The sequence below is a fragment of the Acanthopagrus latus genome, chromosome 4 (genome assembly GCF_904848185.1).
Source record: "Acanthopagrus latus isolate v.2019 chromosome 4, fAcaLat1.1, whole genome shotgun sequence".
NCBI classification, from domain to species: domain Eukaryota; kingdom Metazoa; phylum Chordata; class Actinopteri; order Spariformes; family Sparidae; genus Acanthopagrus; species Acanthopagrus latus.
The window spans coordinates 3,169,002-3,192,984 of NC_051042.1; the positions used below are offsets into that span (position 1 = coordinate 3,169,002).

At 40.0% G+C, this 23,983-nt stretch overlaps 1 protein-coding gene across 10 annotated transcripts in view; it reads right to left on the bottom strand.

Moving 5' to 3' along the window:
• LOC119017646 (A-kinase anchor protein 13) overlaps window positions 1-23,983 on the bottom strand; it is a 115,009-nt gene that overhangs the window by 69,909 nt on the left and 21,117 nt on the right. For all 10 annotated transcript variants that reach the window (XM_037094472.1, XM_037094478.1, XM_037094471.1 and 7 more), the window contains exons 2-7: window positions 22,249-22,292; window positions 13,857-14,010; window positions 10,850-11,013; window positions 10,140-10,311; window positions 2,066-2,249; window positions 51-246 (exon numbers count right to left, since the gene is read on the bottom strand). In XM_037094472.1, the coding sequence (XP_036950367.1) occupies window positions 51-246; window positions 2,066-2,249; window positions 10,140-10,311; window positions 10,850-11,013; window positions 13,857-14,010; window positions 22,249-22,281 (903 nt within the window). In that variant the 5' untranslated portion in view covers window positions 22,282-22,292. The remainder of the gene's footprint in view (window positions 1-50; window positions 247-2,065; window positions 2,250-10,139; window positions 10,312-10,849; window positions 11,014-13,856; window positions 14,011-22,248; window positions 22,293-23,983) is intronic.

Here is a 23,983-nt window from a genome sequence, read left to right on the forward strand (position 1 = left end):
CCAACTTGAGTAGAGATAGCGTGCTAAATGGGCAGTGTGGTGTGACTCACCTTGGCATGGAGATGACATATCAAGTGCAGCAGCTGCTCCACGCTCCTGTGAAGGGTCGGAGGGTCGTGGCCGGGATGGGCGCTCAGCGTCAGAGTGTGTGTGTTCAGCCTGGGCAGGTGACAAACTAACCGGGCTTCTGTAGAGACTGGCTGGGCAGTCTCAGTCCCTTTGTCCGTCTCTGTGTCTGTCTCAGCCCTGTAGTGAAATAGTAGTGAAAACACTTAGATCATCCAGAAGTGGCTGTGGCCTGATTGGCTAACACAGTACAGAACTGTTTTCAGGAGAAGGTTTTGACAATGATGTCAGCTGATCCAGACTCCCCCCCCCTTCTGAGAATTATCCACGTGTATCACCATTTTTGTTTCACCAGAGTTGAGAAGTCCACCAGTCAAAGTTTGTGTTTGTTAGTCTATTCTAGCAGTTTAGCAAGTAATCAGGCAACCATTGAGGTGCCATCAAGTAATAAAGAAGGAAGTAAATGTTTTAAAAGTTCTAGACGCTGTGGCCAGTCAATCAAAGACATTTCTTTCCTCCCAGTAGTTAAATGAAGACCACTCCTAGTTGATAAGCTTTCTGACAAAGCTTTCCTCCCCCTGCTACATTCTCTGTAAGTGTTGAAAGGTAAAAGCATGTGCAGTGTTTTGGTTAATAAAGATAGCGCTGAAAAAGGAGAGACACCTCCCAGTCAGGCAGATCTGTTTGCGTAATCCTGGGCGGACTACTTTAGCTGTGAGGCCCGGTGGCTGATGTCACCAGCCGGGCTGCAAGCGACTTCACTTTTCATGAGGCAAATGTAATTACCAACACATAAATAGGGGGCTGTAAGTTGTAAAGGAACTTCAGTCCACACGGGGTAATGAGCAAGCTCACTAAGTGGTAGTTGTCTTTCAGCTTGTGGCATCTTCATTTTGAGTTAAATGGAAACTATTCTGCAGCAGATAAGTCGACTGCTTAAGAGACATAAAAAGGGTCCATTTCCACTTTGTGCCGTGTCTCAGTCCATTTACCAAAAAGCTGCTTTTTCCCCCGCAGTTTAATGTTTCACTATAAAGGGATGTGAAGAATTTGACCTCACTAGTCACTCAGGCATTACTAGGGATAATACCTGACAACTGCAAACAAAGCACATACATCCTCCATTAAACACTGCAGTGTGTGGATTCAAGTTACACATACTGAGATATTGTTGAGAGGTATCACAACAGGTCAGCAGACACAGAAGATGTAACCAAGGCGTTTGTGTTGTGAATAGTTTCTCATCTCTCTAGATTCTTTTGGAACAATACTGGCAGCCCACAACTTTTCAATTTGCCCTCAACTATTTGACTTCAGCTGTAACTGCTCAACTAGGCAGTGGGCTTTGTGGTGATGTTCTCTGGATACCTCTATTGTTCGATCAAGACAGCAGACAAACAAGGTTGCCCTATTGGGCCTGAAGAAACCACACCATCTGACCTGTGATATATTGACATGGGACTGTTTGTACAGACAGGAGGGCAATGTTCACTGAAACTCAGAGCTAGTATCACTCATATATTGTCATACGTCTTCTCTCTGTGGTTTATCGTTTTTTTGTTTTTTTTTAATTATGCTGGAACTAACTTTACAATTACTTTTAAGATATAATATGTAAAAAACAAATGTCTTAAAACAACTAGACCCATGCTACATGTTTAGTTGTGTATGTACAGTATCCCAAATGTTCACAACAATGTTTACACCACAAGAAATCTATAATTCATTCAAGTTCACAGTGCATTTTATTTTGTCACTTGTTGTCATAACTTCTGGTCGAGTAAGAGCGAGGAAGGAAGTTGGCCAATGTGACAAATCAAAACATAAACAAAACTGTTGAATAAGCACCACAGACAGATTTTCCAGTTTAACTGTTTAACAATGAAGACCACAGCTCCCATGATCCCTTGGTACCTATGTCTCCTCTGGCAGCTGAAATTACATACTGTACATCTAAAACAGACTTTGACTGTCATCAAAACATGTCCTTAATGCTTACTTTGTAAGGAGCTCATGGACACTTTCATGTCCTCGCAGGGCTGCAAGCACAGATGGGGTGTGGCCTTCTCTGTTGGCCAATTGCAGGGCCTCTTTCACTCCAGATTGCTGCAGTAAGAAGTGTGTAACCTGAAAAAGACCTCGACGTGCTGAGAAATGCAGCAGAGTCTCCTGGGGATTCAGGTCTGAGGAAGAGACAGAGGAAGAGAAATACAGAAATAAATACAAGAGTACAGGAAGACTGAAAGAAACAGAGGAAGACAGAGGACTGCAGCTGTTCAGGCAACCAATTTGTGGTGCAGTAGCCAACATACCATCACTCACTGCAGCTTGGCAACACCACTGTGTCGTCTGATTAAACTAGTACAGGGTCCACAATGACCAAGTAAACAACAGACCTTTACACATTAACAGACTGATGAAACCCCACATGTCTCTGCCGGTCTTCAAGAATGGATCAACACACGTTTGTGAGCCTGACAGTGAATTCTGCATTACAGTCAACATGACAACTGACATTAATTTAAAACCATCTGGCAAGAAATGTCAGAATATGTCAAGCTATAATACAGTGCTTGTATTCCAGAAAGCATGGAGATGCCTCTAAAGCAGCATCTGACATGTGATAATAAAACTAGCACAGCAACAACAATAATGATGCATGTGACTTAATCAAACCACACCATTTCATTTTAGCAGAGGTGAGCAACACTAAGTGCACCTGACTCCCACTTTTAATTTAAGTCCATTATTGGCCTCATATATCAACCCAACTCCTAATAGCACCATCAAGCACTGAAACGCTCCCCTTTACATGTCCACAAAGACAATAATGGAGATTCATGGAGAAACACACACACGCACGCACACACACACACACACACACACACACACACACACACACACACACATGCACACATGCACGCACGCACACAGACAGACTGTCCTCCATCTTGCTGCCAAAGCAACAGATATTCAGGCAGGCTCAGGCAGGATGAGTGCTTGTTGGTTATTCCAGAGATATTATCATCTCAAGTTGAATCTCTGCAATTGAAACTTTCTCAGAGTTCTCTGGAAAAGAGTATTTGACATATTTTGGTCTACAGTTGCCCAATCTTTCCTGTAATTATCAATATATTTTACTGTCCAGCCACTGGCAAATGTATTTTACAATTCAAAAGGGCATCCTGAGATAAGGGCTTAGCTTGTTTAAAAGGAAGGAAAAGCTAATCCTGGAGTTCAATAAACGGTCATTTTACAATAAAAGCTGGAACATCCACATGACTGGAGAGGAATAAAAACCTTAATAAGTTAAAGCTGATGACATAAAATGTTAGACGACTGTACGTGTTAGGAGGTTCAATGGTTTGGTGTTTGAAAAATCTCCACTTCAGCACCCAGATGTCTTGTAATGCAGAGTCAGTAAACTGCACACAGAAAGCCTGGGTTTATCAAACCAGCTGGTCTGTGGTTATTTATAACAGCTGAAACCACAGGAAAGAGAAAGATAAAATGTCTGAAGTACGGTTGCTGAGTCCAGATTTCTCTGGACACAGTGTTTCTTCACTGTTATTAGAAAGCTTATGTTTTATTCTTTAGCTTTCATTTGTCACTGCCTGTGAATAGAGGATTTTCTTCATCCAGCATCACAGGACCAGACATTTATTTAAGCAAACCAAAATGATTCATAGTTTTTCAGTTGGACAAAGACTAGCAGTTCTATATTGCAACTTGTCTGACATTTCTTCAATTTTGAAGATTCCCACTGCAAGATAAATTCAGTTGGAAAGGAGTGAAAAAGAGCTGAAAACAGCAATAGATCGTAGAAAAGGGCAGCACAAAAACATTTTACTGTTATCAACACCACAATAACCATTAAGCAACCTTTACAATGTAGGTTGTGTCTGTTGATGAGAGGTTTCAGTCCATTTACCCTGCGCCAGTCTGAACCAGCCTGCCCTGATGAATTTCAGCCTAATTGGTCATATTTAATGCTCCAGTTGGCCGAGCTGGGCCGGACTGGAATGTGAGGTGCCAAACAGCAGCAGGAAATGCTTTACTGCTGGGTTTGATTGTGGTTCTTCAAAACTGGCTGCCATAACATCCATGATATTTTTGTACTATGGCATCTGGGAGGGTCAGCTGGGAGATATACCTAGTTACATGCAGCTATTTGCTGCAGTACAGGAAACACCGGCATGAAATGACTGACCAGTTTATTGGGTCAACATGAGCCACCAGAGCCGCTTCACTGATCCTTGGCAGACAATCTAGCTACTAGCAATCTTTACTGGCTATATAATGGTATAATGATTGTCTTATTTCTTCAGACTTCTAACGACAAAAAACTTTGGGCTGAATATTCTTTTTTTTTTTTTTTTTTTTTAAAGAGGAACTCAGAAATTCCTCAAATATGGGATGCTGTAACTGGAAAATTGTAGGGACTCTAGGGACATCAGTTTGTGGGTAGATCATCCAGTCTCAGTCAAAAATATGAATATTACCATGGCAGCCAGAGGATGAATACTACCAGTTTTGGTGATCCCCTGCCTATTCCTCTATCACCACCATGAGGTTGATTCTATTGTTTTTTGTCTTTACAGCATTTAGATAGACTGGGATAACATTTAGTGCCATGAGGTCAAAGTTTTCATTTGTCTTTGTAATGTTCCCATCAGCCACAGCTGCACTTCAGTGGTTATAAATTAGCAACAATTAGTATGCCGGTGGACATGCCACACATTATACCTTTTAGACATCAGCATGTTTACATTGTCACTGTGAGCGTTCTAGCATGATGAGATTTGCATATAGTCATATACTCATATTCATATGTTTTCTTTTTACTCTCAGTGCATAATGCTGCTGCTGCCATTACAAAGTACGTACTGTTACACATAGTATGCATACAGTTTGGACATAATACTTTATCATAACAGTCTGCCTTAAATTTTGATTCTCTGGCTCAAACATTCATCACTTTTTGTAGCACAAAATTTGAAGTAAAAAGTAAAAGTACATGATTTGAAATGTATGAGTTGGATCCATAAAAATGCATCTGTGTTTACTCTAGTGCTCAGTCAATGTGTTGTATTGTCGTGTGCACAGAACATTGTGTGTAAGGATATCCACAAAAGCATACTGGTTTCCATACTGCAAAATCAGCAGAGGACACCCTGGTGTTTTTGGCATTCTGCATATGTCATACTATGTATTCAGGCATACTAGATCTTTTTTCTGGCACACTAAATAGTATGGTAGTATGTGTTTTGGAAAGTAGCCCTAGTCCTGTTGATTAATGATATAAACCATTACATTAAAATATTTTCAAAAAGCACAAATGTATTTAACTAACTATATGTTGAAAAATGTACACATTTTAAATGAGAAGAGCAAATATCAGGGGATTTTACACTTTGTATTTGATAAGGTTGTCACCTGCTAAAATGGTATTGGCTGAAAAAACATTAGCTAAAGATAATTTGACACTGAGTGTTGCTAACTATTAAAACAACGGTAAATTAAAAAAGAGCTCTTCCGGGTAAAGTAGATGTCCCCAGGAAGACAATAAATGGTTGCCTATGGTGAAATCAGTGACTGCTGTGTGTCCACAGCACAAAGGATGACTGAGATAAACCACCATCACCTCCACCTATAGTCCACTGCTATCCATCATCTGACAGATTTGATAAATGAGGAGCAGAGCTGCAGTTCTCCTCCCACCCCATAGTTCAACACAGCTGAGTGTCCTGTATTGAAGCAGTGACATATTGCGAAGCAGAGCTTATTAGAGCACCCATCACTCACCACAGCAGGAAGACGCCTTTAACATCAACAACATGACAACTGACTTCAATGCAAAAGAGCCTGTTTGTGTGGGTGTGACTGCGGATGTGTGTGTGTCCGTATCTTAAAAGCTGTAGCACTTTTCACAGTAACAAGCAGATCATATCTACCCAGCAAGGAAGTCATTATTGAAAATGTGATGACTTTTCTTTACAGGCGCCAACCAATATTGAATAAAACATTTTAAGTGTCCAGAGTGTATGGACATTCAATCTCCCATATATACCCACTGAGTCTTCCTTTTGTAAGAGAACCTGCTGGTTCTGTTGGTTTGGTTTAATATCCAAGTCTAAGTTAAACCATAAGCTATTATCCTAACAATAGCCAGAGGCAGGGGCCGTGCTCTAACTACTCCCAAAAGACTTGTTTATGCTGCTTCACAGAGAGCAATTACCCAACAGGGTTTATCATCCACATCAGCTTGTTTGGCTTCCTTTAACTGATTAAAGTCATCAGAGTCAATGGCTGGAGAAAATTGGCACTTAAATTTTAATAAAAAATATAGGTTCATTTGCACTGATACAGCCATTTCTCACAACCCAAACTGCTGTTTGGCTGGGCTGCAGCACAGAGGGACACAGCTCTGTTTGATCAGACTAATACCAGAGTAAGATGAAAGTCCATATAGGGACATGTTTTCATGTTCATGTCATTCTGTTAATACAAGCTGCCAACTAGAAACCACACTGACATCAGCTTTTTATTTGTAACTGCACAAAGATGTACATATAAGGCTTCTGTGATTTAAGATGTGTCCATGTACTTTATAGTCAATCAGTAGAAAAAAAAATCTATCATTCCATTATTTATTAGATAAAAATGTGATGTTGATCATAGCTTCACAAATGCGATGATATTATTTTATGTCTCTGCAGTTCATTTGCTGCTCCACAGAGCTCAGGTAGGGCCCTATGATTTCCAAAATTACGAAATTGTGGACGGAATCGCAGAATTGGTCAATTAAAACGTAATCTATTTTTTTAAATTCACTGAAATGCTGTTTTCGTGTGGAAGAGGAATGCATGTCTGGGGAAAACTGCATTGGGGAAGCAAACCTGGGTGGCACAACAAGCCCCCTCCACAGACTGAGCCCCTCCTCCTTCAAAACAATGTAAGCATGGCAAAGCGGCTGCCTACAGCTCTGTCTTCGTCAGCGAAAAAACTGAGAAACTTGACATTAACCCCTCAGTACAGAGCCAAGCAGTTCCCAAACGACTTGTGTGTCGTATGTGTGTCAGGTGAACTGTTGTTTTGAAAATTCTGCCAACACTCAGTTGACTGGAAATGTAAAAATACATGCAATGACCCCGTACTGTCCAAAAGCCATGTGAGAAACAAGGAAAAGTACAATGATAAATCTAGCAAGGTCACGTCCCTACAGACGTGCATTACTGCTGCTACATTCAAGTCATCGGACTCCAGAAAAGAGTTTGTTGAAGATTTTGTGGCTATGTGTGCTGAGGCTGACACCAGTATTGAGGAAATGTGATGTTTGTCACCTCAATAAACTTAAGTTAATTTCTATTTAATTTGTGTACATTTTATTCATTAAAAAAATCACTGCTTTTGGTAGTAAAATAAGAGTAAGATAAAAAAAAAAAAAAAACATACATACATCCTCCACTCCACTCAGTTATATCTAAACACCTCTTCTCCATCAGTACCAAGAGCAACATCTGTTCCTTATTCTTTGGGGGCTCCACTGAATGGAAAAGGGTTTTTAGAAGGTATTAAATCCAACTCTACTTTCTCCCCTCAATCATATTCATGTTCAGAGTAGATAATGGGCTGCCCACAGCCAACTTGACCTCCCCTGACTGTGTCCATCTTGTTTCTGCCAAACCCAGGACTGAGATTGTAGTGCACCATTTCTTTGGCAATGATGTCAGCCTTGCCAGCCTGGAGCATGGTTCGGGTGATTCATGGCCCCACAAGGATGAATTACTTTGGCGTCAAGATGCGTATTGGCTTCCCAGCAAACATACGCATTTGGCTTGGGCATGCCATAGTCCCCATCGCTGGAGGCCCTCTTCATACAGCTGTGTGATTTGGTCTTCATTCATTATAGATTCTGTAACTCAGGCTTTTTTCCCCAGGGTGGGGTCAACAACCGTCACGCCGAACCCTCAATCCTACATTCATTCAGGAATTTACTAAGTAAAAATGTGATGCTGATTACAGCTTCACAATTACAACTAAACTATTTTCTGTCATAGTTGGCACTAGATTTCATCAATAATATAACTACCACAAATCTATGTGGATGTTTCATACCTGATCCAGCTGTACTGTTTTGGTCATTATCCCCACACAGCAACGGTTTACATTTTTTTAATTCACATTGTGATATAAAGCAGATTAGGAGACCACTGCCTTGCAACCTCCGTGTTTACATTCTTTCTTTCAGGGTGCGGCGATCACATCGTGCACAGCTATTGCAGTGGAGATGGCGTTGGCGTCTTACTATAAAGGAGATTATAACTGAGCCTTTCTACAACTTGCTGATGTTATCTTCACCATCACAATCTAAACTGGAGTCAGAAACCTGCAGAAGAGATCAAAACCAGCCACGGCTTATGCGTACTCTGTGTGGCATCTCCACCAGAGCTGTAGCCTTGACTTTTACATTTGCGAGGAGACATGTGTCAGCTAAGGCATAGCCAGTGGCAGATACAGTACATGAATAAGCTCCATAAATAAGCTCTACCTCTCCAACATACATACAACTAAAAATTCTCCTTGAACAAAGAATGTCAAGACATTTCTTTGGCCTCAGGTGGCTTGCCACTAGTGTGTAATTCATCAGTTTATCAAATACATGACTGGTCATTAAATCATGGACAACTCAAATTATGCATTAATGTTGTAAGCCTCTGCACACCAGTCAAGTTGCAGTTCACATCCATGTCTGTCTAGACTCATGTAATAAAGCCTAAGTTGTTGACTTATTGATTCAGCTGATTGAGCTTTTTACAGACTGATACGTGCAAAGGACCAATGGAGAGCTTCTTAATACGGTTTAGCAAAATGCATTTAGAGCTTAAACTCCGCCAAACCAAATATGTAATATTGCTGGCAAGAAGCTACAAATTCTAAAACATGGATGCTTCACAACCTGACAGTACGTAAGAGCTATAAAATGACCTCAATTTCAAGGTGGGCACCCAAGATGAGTGTCATAAAGTCAGCATCCAACCAAATGTGGTTTGGTCACAATCCATCCTGCTGGTCCTTCCTTATGGTTTTGCATAATGGGCAGATAGTGTCATTGTAGAAGATCACAGCAAAGATGATATCGGCCTACCTTTTATCCAAATAGACATTTTTGTCATAATAAGTGAAGATCCTAAATAACTGGTTATGTTGAAAATATAGCCATGAATTTTTCAATGAAATGTAGTCAAGTTTTAGTGAACAGCTAGATGACTTAACTGGGCTGCACCATTATCAGCTGATCCAACTCAAGTCTCTGATTCAGGGAATTTTACATAAATGTACCAAAAAAAATCCTCAGTATCAATCGAGGGATGTCAATTTCGGTTCCTTTTGCTTACAACAGGCTGACATCCATTAATTGGTAACATAAAAGCATTAAATTATGTGCTTACAAAGAAAAAATAATAGAGTTTGATTTTAGAAGATTTGCCAGCAAGTAATTCCAACAAGGGTAAGTTAGATAACTTCATCCACACAACACTTTCACAGCCATGTAATGGATGTTGCACAGCAGCAGTACCTTAATGGTATGTTTATCCCAAAGCCCTTGTCGTGACCAATTTCAGACGAGTGCTATTAGGCTGAGACACTTCCACATTCACACAGACAAGCTTAGTCTGTTGGAAGGCGTGGCTGCCGACCGTGATTAACCCAAACGTCAGTGTAAAATGTGTTCAGTTCCACTCTGCCAACACAGCAGTGATGGTGGTGCTTCAAAGCGTATCACATGAATCAGTTGCCAGATTTGTCTATGCACATTCACGGCAAAGCATACACACAATGCTGAGAGAGCTTAGTCTTCCTAGTTTCATTGATATGTGGCGACCATTTTGAGAGATATTATTTCATAATGTGGTACATAGGCAAACATAGAAATAGAGGCATCATCATCTGCTGATACAACTATAATTTGTCACTTTGTTTCTTCATGAGATACATTTCAATAAAACTAAAAAAAAAAAAAGTGTAAGAAATGTATAAGCTACATGTAGTCCATTGCCCTGCAGCCTCACCTGTGTTGCTGGTTTGTTTTCTACCCAGTAAGCTCCATCCAGGAGGTAGGGCAAGGTGGTGCAGAGCCAGCGCCAGGTTCTCGTCCAGGCGTTCACACTCCTGCAGGGGAATCTGACACTCGTCCAGCAGCAGTGCCCCATCGAGGCCGTCGGGCCGGCCCGCCGTGCTCACCTGTGTGAAGGGTGATTACAAAAGATGAGTCAAGTTTTTACAGAGGACAAGCTGAGGCTTAGTCTACTGGAAGCACTCACTTTAAGATGCTCAGCATAAGAGCATTAACCAAATGCCTGAAACGTAAGATGTAAATGTAGAAAGACACAGCCAAATGCTTCTATCAGTACTAAGCTCAATTTGAGGCATTGCTGGGATGACAATAACAAATTATAGTCAGTTTAAAGAAGTGAAAAAACCCTTGAGTGCTCAAGACAGTTGCATTATCTTGTCCTCTTTTTCAGCAATGGAAATTATATGTCCAATTTCTATGGGGTGATAAACTGTGCTGAAAAGAATTAATTAATTGAATACAGAGGACTGTGAGACACCAAGCCTTGTCATGGAAGAAACAATAACATGTTTTGTCTTACTGTCACTTGGTTCACATTGCTGTAGTGCTTGTAACCAATGGTAACCATTTTTTCTCCTCCCCTGTGACAAGTCTCAGTTTTTGTGATTGTTTTTCCTCTAAGAAACGAAAATGACTTATGCTTACCAGGAACTGGGCCATGTCAAAAGCCAAATCCTGGACAAAGCTGAAACGCTGCTCAGCTAAAGGAGCCACACGACCCACACAGGGCTTCAGGTCCTCAGGGGCCTCGGCAACACCTTGGCTGACTGAACATAAGGTGACCGACACCACCTCACAACAGTCATGAGCTAAAAGATGATACAAGTAGGGAGAGAGAGAGAGAGGGTGTGTAGAGAGATAACAGAGGAGGAGGAGGTGACACAGGGCAACAAGTATTTTTTTAATTAGGAGGCAAATGTGAAGCAAAGGAGATACAAAGTAGAGCAGATGCTCACTAACTGCAAGTAACCTACTGTGCTAGCAGTGCTAAATCTCACCAGATCCCACAAGCAACATCTGCGCTTTTCCTACTATGACAAGTCAAAATGTCTAATTCATGCACAATTTGTTCAACTAGGAGAAGACGGTTGTGCTAATTTTACAAGAAGTCATTGAAAAGGTTCATTAATTTAATTGTACGGTCAAATGTTGTTAAATGCTGTGAGTGCTACTTGGGAGGAACATGAACATGTTACTGTTGCAAATTTGTATCCAACGTTTGATGCAAGCAAGTTCGCATTCCTCCATTCAGGAAAACTTTCACACTCTGCATCAACCACCTGCCCGAGAAAAACTATATTAGTTAAGGAAAGGAAAACCGCGCTTTTGAAATCATGAATGAACGGTGAGTCTGAGAGATTTGCTTTCAAAGAGCCAGTTTTGCTTAATAACTTCATTCAAGCTCAGCCAGGTTTACCAGGGGTAATGAAATAATCACACAGCCACAACACAAACTGGGGATTAACTAAAGACTACCTACACTTTTTTTGTAAATTGCCTTCACATAACTGGACAATAAAAAACAATCATTACCAATCATCAGTTGCAAAACAGTGCACACCTGAATTGCTGACCACTTAGATGAGTTGTACTTCAGCAAAAAAGCATATTATCATGTTCATACCTATTCAGCACTCACAAATCTCATTTAACCAACAAATTAACTAGGATGGCACTCAGTAGAACCTATATCTCCACCAAGGCCCGACAGTGCCCTTTAATTCAATCAAGCCTAATCCAATAGCAAACTGGATGGGCCTGTATTATTCCTGTAACTGCTTGACCATAATTTAAGCACACCAGATCTATGATCTGAATTAAATTGTAGTTATTAATGGATACCAGCCACCTAAATACACCAGATTTTTTTTCATCAAGATCTATGTATTATAACCCCTGAGAGATAATGATAAGAAACACCTCATCTCATAATGTTAAAAGAAAGTAAGAAAAAGTTCTGTATTCATTCCCTTATCCAAGTGAATGAGGTGTATTCTGGGCTGAGACCCATCCTTAATCCAGGTTTTATTGTTTCTGTTCAATAGCTTCTGTGCAGTCCTGCTGACAAGCCAACCAACCAACCAGCCAACAAACAAAAGGACATGGGTGAAACATACACTCCTTGGCAGAGATAATTAAAAATGTATGCAAATGAGTTTTTACCTGTCATTACAAAAGAGGGAACATATATAGGATTGTAGTCCACATACATGGCCACAACAAAACACAACAGAGAAAAAAGGCTCTGCATGGCTGCCTTGTAAATGCATGCGATGCAGACATCCCTGTTTCCAATTTACAGGGCATTACACTACCTATTGCACCAATTTACTTCCTCCCCAAATGCCAAGTCAAATGCTGTGGATGCAAGACTCTTGTCTTCTTCTCTCTAATAACAAATCAACTGGAGCTGACCCCTGACAACACCCTCAGCATCTGGAACAAGATACTATATCAGACCCGTTTAGTCAACACAAAATCATTCGTTTCCTCTGTGTGAGTGTTGTTTGTTGCTACAAACATTGTCACTTGGTCACATTGCAGTCCCACTTGAATATTACGGTTCAAATGCCTTGCTCAAGGGCACTTCAATCTGAGCTGTGGCACTGATTCAGTGTTCTCTGCAGCCATCTTCCCAGGCTGTCCAAGATTTCTATCCCAAGATCTTCTGCTTGGTCACAGGACCGGTGCTTTGGAGCTCTCCGTGTGCTGATTGGAGGGGGCTGTGAAGTGCAGCTAATCCGTTAGTAGAGAGTGAGAGACCTCTTCTGACACCGTCAGATGGCTGTAATTCAACCGAGCTCTTAACAAGATAACGCAGTTTAACATGTTCTGCCTTTATTTTTCCTGTCTGGAATACAGACACTTGAGGAAAACAATGAGCACTTCCCAAACCATCCATGTTCACTACAGGCCAGGAGTGTTCCATGGCTTTATTTTCTGTCTGTGGTGACCTTAATTACTGCGCTGCCTGGTGTTAGACGTTCACCTCACAGGACATATGGCTCTGACTTCAGTGCCGGCCTAACACATTCAATTTCACAAATAGAATGAATAGGATGTTCCCCAAGAGGAGTGATGAATGAGCCAGCTGCTAGGAAAAGCAAAATGAGGTGATTTCTCTCTCCACAATCACAACATTAGTTTCAAAACGAGGACAGTGGTAGTGGACGATTAATCATTTATTACTTTCTTCCACAGCTATAAGAACTCTTTACTGCCCCGTGCTTTCTGAGTGATGTGAGGGCAGAATAACACCTTCCCCTTCTTAAACAAATCAAACAGTTTTTGGCGTGCTTCAGTGCCTACTGTAAATGATGATTTGGGCAATAGTACAGAGAATGAATCAATACGTCACATAGGACTGTTTTGGAAATGAGGGATTATGATAATATTTATTGTATTTCAATTCTTCACTCTATTATTCATGACCAGAACCTTTCTTTCAGTTTGTGTTTATATACTAACACTAATATGGGTAATCTAAAGGGTATCTGCAACAATGCCTGTGCTGAGATCAGTTAACGTAGACAAACATGTCAGCAGAATTTCAAATAGTTTCAACATATCTAATACTGTAGGTGGAGCTGCCTTCTCTCAGGTCTATTACAGGTAAATGAAAGCTGCAAGGCATTGTGGGTGGGTGGCTTACCGGGACAAAGCGCATGCAAGGTGTCATGATTGCTCCTTAGGGTGCTGGTCAGGTGCCTCTGTGTGCTGCCAACAAACAGCAGGAAGTAGTCCACGCCCTCGTCCTCCGCAGCCAGCTCTTCGTCAGTGAGCTGCACCACAATAACACACCGCCCCTGTACAGAGAGAGAGAAAGGAAAAAGGAAGTGGAGGGAAGTTAAAAAAGTAAAGTATACCAGGAAAGATAAAGTGAGCTAAAAGCAAGAAAAAAACAACATACCAAGAGAAAGTTTTTCCATTTCATGACACTTTCCTTTCATACTTTCGCTATACTACAGAGGTAAATATTGTTCTTTCTATTACACTCCATTTATTTGAAGCTTTAGTTACTAATTACTTTTAACTAAAGATTTTATATATTAATAAAATACAACACATTTTTTTATTTAAGACTAAATGGATTACACCGTCTTAGGCTTCTGACATTTTACAAAAACAGTGCATCACATTTCAGATGTCTGCGTAGAAAACAGCTCCACCAAATAGTGATATACGTTTTCCATCTAAACTTCACACTCCATTCATTTCAGTGAATTCAAAAATTATCCAATACCTCACCAAAATTCAAAGTCAAATAAAAGTTTGATAAAAATAAATAATTTAGAACATATTTGTCCACCAGGACTTCGTGTTTCTTCTTTCTTCTCACAGCCCCTCAGATACATCTAGTGTGCATTTAGGCCATATAAAACTGGATATGTTTGTGTGTATAAATAGTGTTAACCTCGAGCAGCTAAAACAGTAACATGTTGCTCACACTTTCATGCTTTGGTATTAATATTGGAATGATGTCATATGATGTATTAGTCAGAGGGACCAATCCAGTACTTACTTTAATACTTCAATTAATTAAATTACAAATATTCATGCACTTTTACTTCAGTGGGATTTTTCTTGCAGGACTTTTACTTTTACCGATACTGGCACGTGTATCAGGCCGTTACTGCACACATATACTCGTACTCATAAAAATTCACAGTTACCACACACCAGTATGGCTTTATTGGATTAGGGTGTACATTGCATGAAACTTAAAACCATGATCAGAGGATGGCTTGTCAATTCTTGTTGTCATTCCAGATTTTAGTGTCTGGGAATAAGTCACTAACAGGCGGGCCACAGTCCGAGTCCAGACCCAGACAGGTTTGCGGTACTGGTTTAGCGGATCAGGAAATCCATTGACACTTGCACTCGAGTAAAGCAATTGCACATGATAATTCGAGGCCAATCAACTCTGTGTATTCCAGCTGATAAACACTACGGTATAAAGCGAGTGACAGAGGGAAAGACCAGTGAGTGATACAGGGAGAGAAGACAGAGAGACGAATGAGCTGGAGACAGAGAAAATAACTACACATGGCCTTTTTAAGAGCTAATGAATGTTCTCCCAGCGCCTCTTGAAGTTTTGGTCAATACAAAAAGCCATTTACTGATGGAGAGGCTGTCAAAGAGTGCATGAGAGCACTAGATAAGACCTTACTTGAGGGACACCAGAAACAAAAACGTTATTTTAAAAAAATTAAGTACTTTATTTTAAAATGCATAGTTTTCAAAAAGCTATTTTATTCATTTTCTCTATTCAACTATTAAATGCAGGCCGTCTTTTCCTTAAAGAGAGAAGAAAATAATACATATTTACAGAATAAATATTATATTATATATCTGTATAACTAAATGTTAAGTGACAATAAATATTGTCGAAATGTTTTTGAAATGTTCTTTCTTTATCTGATTTGACAGTCAGTATTTGAGCAGCATTTATATCACTACTGGGCTACTTCACTATATATAACACTGATTAAAATATGGAGACCGTGCAACAATTAATTGAGATATTAAGTTGACTGTGTAACCTGTGGAATATGTTTCATTGTTTAATTTGTCTAATTTCATTGATATTTTGTCAAGTTTCATTTTATCAAATGTAAAGACAGTGCTAATGTGGAGGCTTTTTTTGACAAAGGAAATGATGATTATTTATATCTATTTAATCTGTTTTCAGTTATTGCAATAAGCAGAGTAGAAATTAAATCCTGTCGTCCAATTTAGTGCATCTGTAACCTAATAGTTAATTTTGTGGCAGAAATGTCGTTATTGGTACTCGCTATCGGCAAGTACACAAATGAAAATACCTGTACTTTGAAAAAATATGGTATTGGTGCACTCCTAATAATATGCATACATTTAATATCACTTTATTTATTTGTCAATGTGCAGTTATTTGCAGGTAATCTGATGAAAAGTTGAACCTCTCCAGATACAACACTGTCACTGGAATAATTTCAATTAAAACGGTCCCTGTTTATGGAAGAGAAGCACATTTTCCATCAATTCTTAATTAACACACATTTCCTGTTCACACTTGCTGCTAGCAAGAATATATATATATATATATATATATATATATATATATATATATATATATATATATATATATATATATATATATATATATATATATATATATATATATATATATATATATATATATATATATATTCTTAACCCTTATTGCAAACTGTATATTGCTGTGCAAGAACAGTATCGGAATCAGAAACAGCCTACTTGCCAAGTAGGTTTTCAAGTATGAGGAAACTGCCTTGGTGTTGTGTACAGCAATCAAAATACATAGTAAAAGAAAAACTGTGCAGAGATAGCACCAAAGGAGACAGTGTTTAACAATATACTATCATCACTGATTTTAGGAAAAAAATCCAACTTTAAATCAATTCATTTTGATCTTTTCTTACAGTATATTGTGCTTACTAGATAATATCATGTGTCCTGCCATTGTGCCAATAATCCAAGGCGAGTATGCAGCATAGTTCATTGTGCAGTCTGGTCTTTTTTCTAAAGTAACAAATGGCTGTGTTGTGGCTGGAGCACTGGGGAAAATGATGTGGTGTCATCCGAGGACAGATTGAGGAGGAGGAGAAGCAACAAAAAATAGGGATATTGTTCAAAATTAGCTGTTTTCCACTGGGGGACTGCAGCTTGTTGACACCAAGGAGGGATAATGGGACATTTCAGCCCACTTAATCTGACCAGTGTTGCAATCGTTTCACCAGCTCAGTCCAACATGAACAGCCTGACGTGGTGGCGTCAAAGAGAGCTTAACAGTCAGGGTTAAAGGTGCTTCCTCACTCTTTTCTAAAGCGTAGCCTCAGGGCCTTGTTTTATACAGGGGGGGATCAGCAGGTTGACAGCAGTGATGCTAACCAGCAGCTTTGGGACTGACAAGTCTGTTTTTGGCAAGCCACCGTTGCTGCTGAGCAATGTGAGGGGGAAAAATGTGTTCAAAGGCGGCCACATAGCCCAGAGGCCACAGGAAGAGAAACAGCCTGCAGTAACCTTCTGAGAGCCAGGACTAAATACATTGACTTGCAGCATGACGGATGCAGGTTTTGCTATGCACAGAGAGTCTCCACTTTAACAAGCAGAGCAGAGGCACTGGCGTAAATGAGTTGTAGATGGGTGGAAGCCAGCAGGCACGACATTTTCTCCATTAAAAACTCATCTTTTATCCAAAGCCCAGATTGGAAATTAGGGTTTGGTGATACTGAACGGATTGGTACCTCAGTGGATTTGTGAGTTTGCTCTCCACGTAAAAAGGAAAAACGAATTAATGTGAAATAAGTTTCACATCCGCACTATGAACAAAAAGGAAGTCAAAGGAGAAACAGTTTTATCTCTACTGCTGAAGGCTGGAAGCAAATCACTTCAGTCACAATTATTGTCCAGCCATCATAAATAACAATATAAGCTACAGATTTACTTAGAAATAGAGTACTGACGAATATGTCATAAAATCATCTCTACAAATTCACTCTTCTCCTTTTAATCTCCTCAGATAAGAGTCCTTGGAATCAATCTGCAATGTATGATTTCAAAGATATTTGAATTAAAATAGAAAGTCAGGAGCAGGACAGAACGGAAACTGAATAAGATCACTGTCAGTTCTTTCTTGAGGCAAATGTGTTGGCAGGGGGTGGAGATGTAGAAACAGAGATGTGAAACATCTGTTGGAGACGGCAGGAAGCACAGCTGCACACACAGCCACTTTTGCAAAACATGCAAACAAGCACACATAACAAACTGAAACTAACGCTACTGACAATGAGTCTGATGATAACAATAAGTAATATACAAACCAAAAAGACTGAGTGACACTCAAGCATGTCCTGCTCGATTCTTTAAAAACAAACCAGCAGTTTTAAAGCTGTGTGGCGCGCACCACCATATGACTGTATGGCTCTGTGCTGGTAATAAGTACTTAACAAAGTGACCTGCTGGGGTATTGACCTGCTAATCATGGAGCTTCAGTAGGGAACAGGCAGCATCAAAAGAACAGCTGGAGGCTATGAGCACAGCCCCCTCTTTTTAAATATGCATGTGTGAGTGAGGCCTTTTCCTCACGTCCTGCAACTGTGTCGGATTCACTTGTCCAGGTACATCAGTGGTTGGTTTCAGGCCTTCACACACACTATTATGAACTCTCAACAAAGTTGCTTTTGATGGTGAATTTCAAACCTATTTTGCAGTTTTAATGAATAGTCATGCCACTGGCTGGATCTCTCACTATAAGCAGCACAATGTGGGGATTTACTCCACTTCAGCACCCAAACTAATTGTCAAGATGTCCCCTGGTATCTCTGAGATTTTTATCATGATTAATCACCGTAAACGTGACAGACCTACCTCTTTTACCTTTAACTCAGTCTGGTTGTATGGAAACTATCATAACAATGTAATAAAAAGGTAAAGGTATATGGCTGCACTTGTTTGACTGAGAGATTCATCCCTGCTGGTATTCACATGTAAAGATTTGACTAACAACTGTAGCCACTCCTCGACTTGTTCTACCCAGATATGTTGCAGCTTCTGTTTCCACTAGACAGTTTAAGGAAATCTTACTAGCTCACTGACAAGGTTTTTTTGCTGGCTAGAGACGCATTTAATCAACTTCTCACAACAGAGTTGGGGCCGAACCAACCTTACAAATAATAGCAACATGAATAATATTGGTAATAATATTCAAGAAAAAAAGCACTCTGGTATCAGTATAAGTATGGGTATCTGCAGATTTAGCTATGGGAATCAGATTGAAACTGAACAAAATGAAATCATCTCTCATTGACACATGACACTGCAAACCGGAGGATTTGTGAAGCCTATGTCAAACACTGTTTCATCCTTGTAGCACTGCTCAGTCCATCAAACAGCAGAAAGGTCATAGGCTCCATCATCACCATTCCTTCTGTGCCCACAGTCATGTGTCCTGTGTTAACACACTGAACCCCTACCTGCTCATTTAATTGGCAGCCACTCAGGAAAGCATCGTCTTCTAAATGCCAAGAATGTAAATAACATGTTTACTCACAGGCAAAACAGCGGAGACACTCTGTCATCGAAAGAAAACTCATTTCTTAAAAAGAGCTTCCACAAGTCATCTTATGCCCGACAAATCACATAGTCCGTCCAACTCCCTCTAATTACTCCTTGAAACAAACTAATTTTTTCTACCCATTGCTTCCTCATTAAAATCGTTCTTTAGCCAGAATGATATTGCAAGAACATCAATGCCTTGACCTTCACCCTCCTCACTACCAGTTGTTTCTACAATGAATGATCTCTAAATTTAGGGCTGGGGCTGTCATTTCTAGTCACTTTAGATGGCAGAGCCCCCTAAATGGGTATTTTTTTACAAGTACAATCACAGGCCGACTACTTAACCTCGATGAGTTATCTCACTGACAATCGCTCTTTTAAGTGTCTGAAATCTGATGTCTAATGAGGCCTGACTGCCCGCCTGGTTCCACTGAAGAGCCTGACTGTAAATCACAGATAAGGTTGTCTGGGTGGTTAATGTGTGAGCCACTCCAGCCATCAGAGACGCACACACATGTCTCTGACTTATCTCATTTCCTGTGTGCCTTCCTCACCTGCTAGTGATATGGGACCAGTACAACCAGACACACATTTAGAAATATCTCTCTCACACACACACACACACACGCACACACACCTCATTAAATATGATTAAAAAACGCAGGTGCCATGATGATAGTAAACTGAAGACAATTAAGGATCTTTTTAGGGTCATAATTCAAAGTGTTGGTTAGGCAAAACAAGAGCATTTGTAATCCAAAAGTAATTCAGACTCATAAATGAGCTATACATGTTTTTATAATGGCCATGGCATTTTCTGGGAGAAAAAAATACTTGCTCCCTGTATCCAACTGAGGGCTGAAATCAGACATTTTGTGGCTTTATTACCATGTCAGGGTTCGGCCTCACTCAACTCTATAGAGTTTAGAGCACATCTGAATGTAACTGCATGTGTAATTTTTGGGCCTATATGGCAGTATCTGTTTCACACCAACACTAAACATGTCATGTCAACCAGTGCTGATAAGAAAACCTCCAGTATAGGTACAGAGGCATAGGCTGTATTTATAGTTTTATTTCAGAATTGGAGTGTAAATGGCTTGGACACAATACTGTTGAGCAGCTTACGTATTTGGCCACCGCAGTGTGATGTTGGGTTGCATTTCTCTAAAAGTTTGTTCTGTTTAAACTTTTTGCCGCAGGGCCGCTGTGGGCTTTTTTTTTTTTTTGACAAGCCCTGAGGTCCACACTACCACAGACTAAATGCACTGCACACATTCAATGGAAAGACTGGCAATATTTGCAGTACTCCCGATTTGGTCGAAAGGAGGACTAAGAAGGATCATGAGATTGATTTGTTGGGCACTGGGAAATGACCTGTGATGACATTGAGGAAGATGAGCCACAAAGAGGTTTTCTGTTAATATGTCAACCCTTACCTATAGTAATTAAGCCTCAAGTCATGACAAAGAATAAGACGGGAGATTTAATGTGGCTGAGATAACCTCTTCAAGGCCACATTCCGCATGACACACAGTGTAATTCAGTGATCTGAGAGGACTAAAGCAACAAGTAACACCTCTTCCATCTGGACCACAATATCTGGCTCCACTGCTATGTAAACCACTCAGGTGCCTCACTCTGAAGGCATTCCTACCAGTCACAAAGTGGCTAAGAGGGTACCCCAAATCACACTGGAAGAAATCTCTCCTAGTTGACTAGGCTTTGGGGAAGTTGTCAGGCAAACAAATGCACACTTGCATCCCAGTTCATGGATTAATAATTAAATGATAAATGGTAATGGTAAAATTAATAAATAAAGTTTTAAAGTACACCTGACCACAAACTTCATCGAATGTGGTTGAAGCTTGAGACACATCCACAGTGTGTCTTTGTTTGTTCATTTATTCAGGAAATAAATTAGCTACAAACCCTATTACTACATAGTGGACATTATTCTTCTTTGTTCTATCCATCCTACATCTTTTAGACCAGTAGACCCTGTAACTAGACCGAAACCATCTTTGCAATGCAGCATGCTCGTATAAACACACAGTCTGCATAATGAAAACATTTCAGCTCACAGCTAAAAAGAACATCCAGCAATCAAGTTGTCCTCTTTGCATAAGGCGCCAAGCTTTTCGCTGTAATTACCTGCTAAACTATTGATTTGGACAAATGGCATATGTCCAGGTAAACTAGGCCTCAATTTGTCCTTTTCTGTATAATTACTTAAGCTCCAAGGCACCTAAGTGAGGATCAGTACCTGGTCTCTTATCGAACTGTGAGGGTTGTTATTCAGGCCTTTCACCCACAATCGGAACCACAACAAAGCCAGTGCAGCTTTGACACAGTTGATGTTCTTTTTAGTTTAGTGATTTTGAGGAAGAAAAATGTCATGGTTTCATATGATTAGTCTTGTTTCTGTCTCGTGATGGTCATCTCTTAATCAATTTGTTTTGGGTCTAGTTTTGTAATATCAACAGTCCATCAAGTGGTTCTTATTCAGTTTAACTGGTAACATTCAAAACATGACCACTAAATACATAATAGAGGCCAGTGAGCAGAGTGCAAACATTAGCCAGTTGATTTGCATGCAGAATGTTGTATTCTTTACTATCTAGCCTTGAATAGCCACACACTTGCTTTCAGTTATTCCTGTTAATTATATCTTTGAGTTGAAGTGAGGCTAAGCTCTTCCAGGAACTACATGAGGTCATTTAACTCCATTCACAACACTATTAAGAATGATGAAAGGTGTAAGCTGTCCCGCCCCACAAGGTGCAATAAACTGACCTTCAAGCGCTGCACACACCTACACAATCCTGAGACGATGTCTACATAGGCAAAACAAAAACACCTGTGTGGGTGGACTAACATTGTGAGTGAGCATTAAAAGACCAATCGTGCACCTTGAAAAAAGAGCTTCTATGTAAGCATTAAGTATAAAGAACAGTGATACTTACATATAATGGAGCTTGCTGTGGATTGAGTTTCATGTCCCCGGACACTGTCAAGAGAAGAACAAATGTTATGTCAGAGAGTTGCAGTACAGTATGTTTTACTGAATACATGCTATGACACGAAACATGATTATGTGTTAAATTAGTATCAATTTATTTTTTAGCCACTTAAAGCAGTGCAAAAAGCTTTAAACAATATTTATGTATTAGAACTGTCCATTTAGTAACTGGAGCATAATAATGAAGCAACATTAGTGTTCATTTGAAGTCGTGTTTCTGACCACCTCTTACTACACCTAAGTCCCATATTCACTCTTCCTTTAAGCTATGTTTTGCTCTCCACCAACGTCTAGAGGGAAATTAATGACCCTTTAACTGTGGAATTCTCCATTGTGTTCGCCAGTTAGTTGCCAACTTTGTTGACCACTGGTTTGTTGCTTGGCAGGTAGTGTAAAGTGGGTAGGCTACAGCAAAGTTTTTTTCACCAAAAATAAAAAAAAAACAGCTGCCCAATTGGGTTTATCACTGTGAGAGCCCACTTTTACATTATGGGTCTGTTCGTAGTAACTCCAAGCATAAACTGGGCTGAATTGAACTGAACTGGAACTGGAACTGGACAAAGAAGGAAGGTCAATAATGAAAATCTAAAACCCAATTGTCAAACATTAAGCTCACCTTTAACAATATTCTAAGAGATGTAAAATGGTACATATGACAGATGTAAATGTGAATGTGATTAGGTAACTTATGGCTCAACCAGTTGGTTGGTGAAACAAAATGGACATAATACATGTGCATCCTGTTTCTGATCCAAGCAAAGTGTGTTTCTTGAAAGGTTCTTCTTGTTAAACAAGTGTCTTCTCAAATTCTGGTGATCATATACAGAGGTTCGTGCCACTCAATCGTAGCAACATCAACAAAAGTCAAAAGTCTGTAGTTGAATTCCTGGGAGATGTTAAAACAGGGGCTGCACAGTGGCCCAGTGGCTAGCACTGCTGCCTCACAGCTAGAAGATCGCCGGTTTGCGTCCCGGTTGGGACGCCTGGGATCTTTCTGTGTGGAGTTTGTATGTTCTCCCTGTGCAAGCGTGGGTTTTCACCGGGTACTCCGGCTTCCTCCCACAGTCCAAAAACATACTGAGGTTAATTGATCATTCTAAATTGTCCGTAGGTGTGAATGAGAGTGTGGTTGTTTGTCTCTATGTGTAGCCCTGCGATAGACTGGCGACCTGTCCAGGGTGTCCCCTGCCTTCGCCCTAAGTCAGCTGGGATAGGCTCCAGCCCCCCCGCGACCCTGCAGAGGATTAAGCGGCGTACATATAATGTGTACAGATGATGGATGGATGGATGTTAAAACAGTCATGTAACATGGTCAGCATCTTGGCTCCCTCTCCCTGTTTTGGTGTGGACAGCTAAGTGTGAGCAAAGAAAATAAAAGTAAATTAATCTGTCTATTTTAATTATGAATTATTAAAAAGTTTTAAAAAATAGCAAGTCGAGAAAAAGAGAAAAAAATGTGTACAGAATTTTTGTTTTAATGCTTAGAGATGTGTTGATCACATATGAGCACTCTAAATCAGAATCAAATCTGAGGCATCTTATGGATCCCTCCCCTGTGGATGCTTTGGATATTACTTTTCAACAGTACACTGACACTGATACAGACCCTTCGATCAGATATTTAAGTTTGGTCAAATTTCTGTAAAGTCTGTTGTTCTCCTTGAAATGAGCCACAGAGT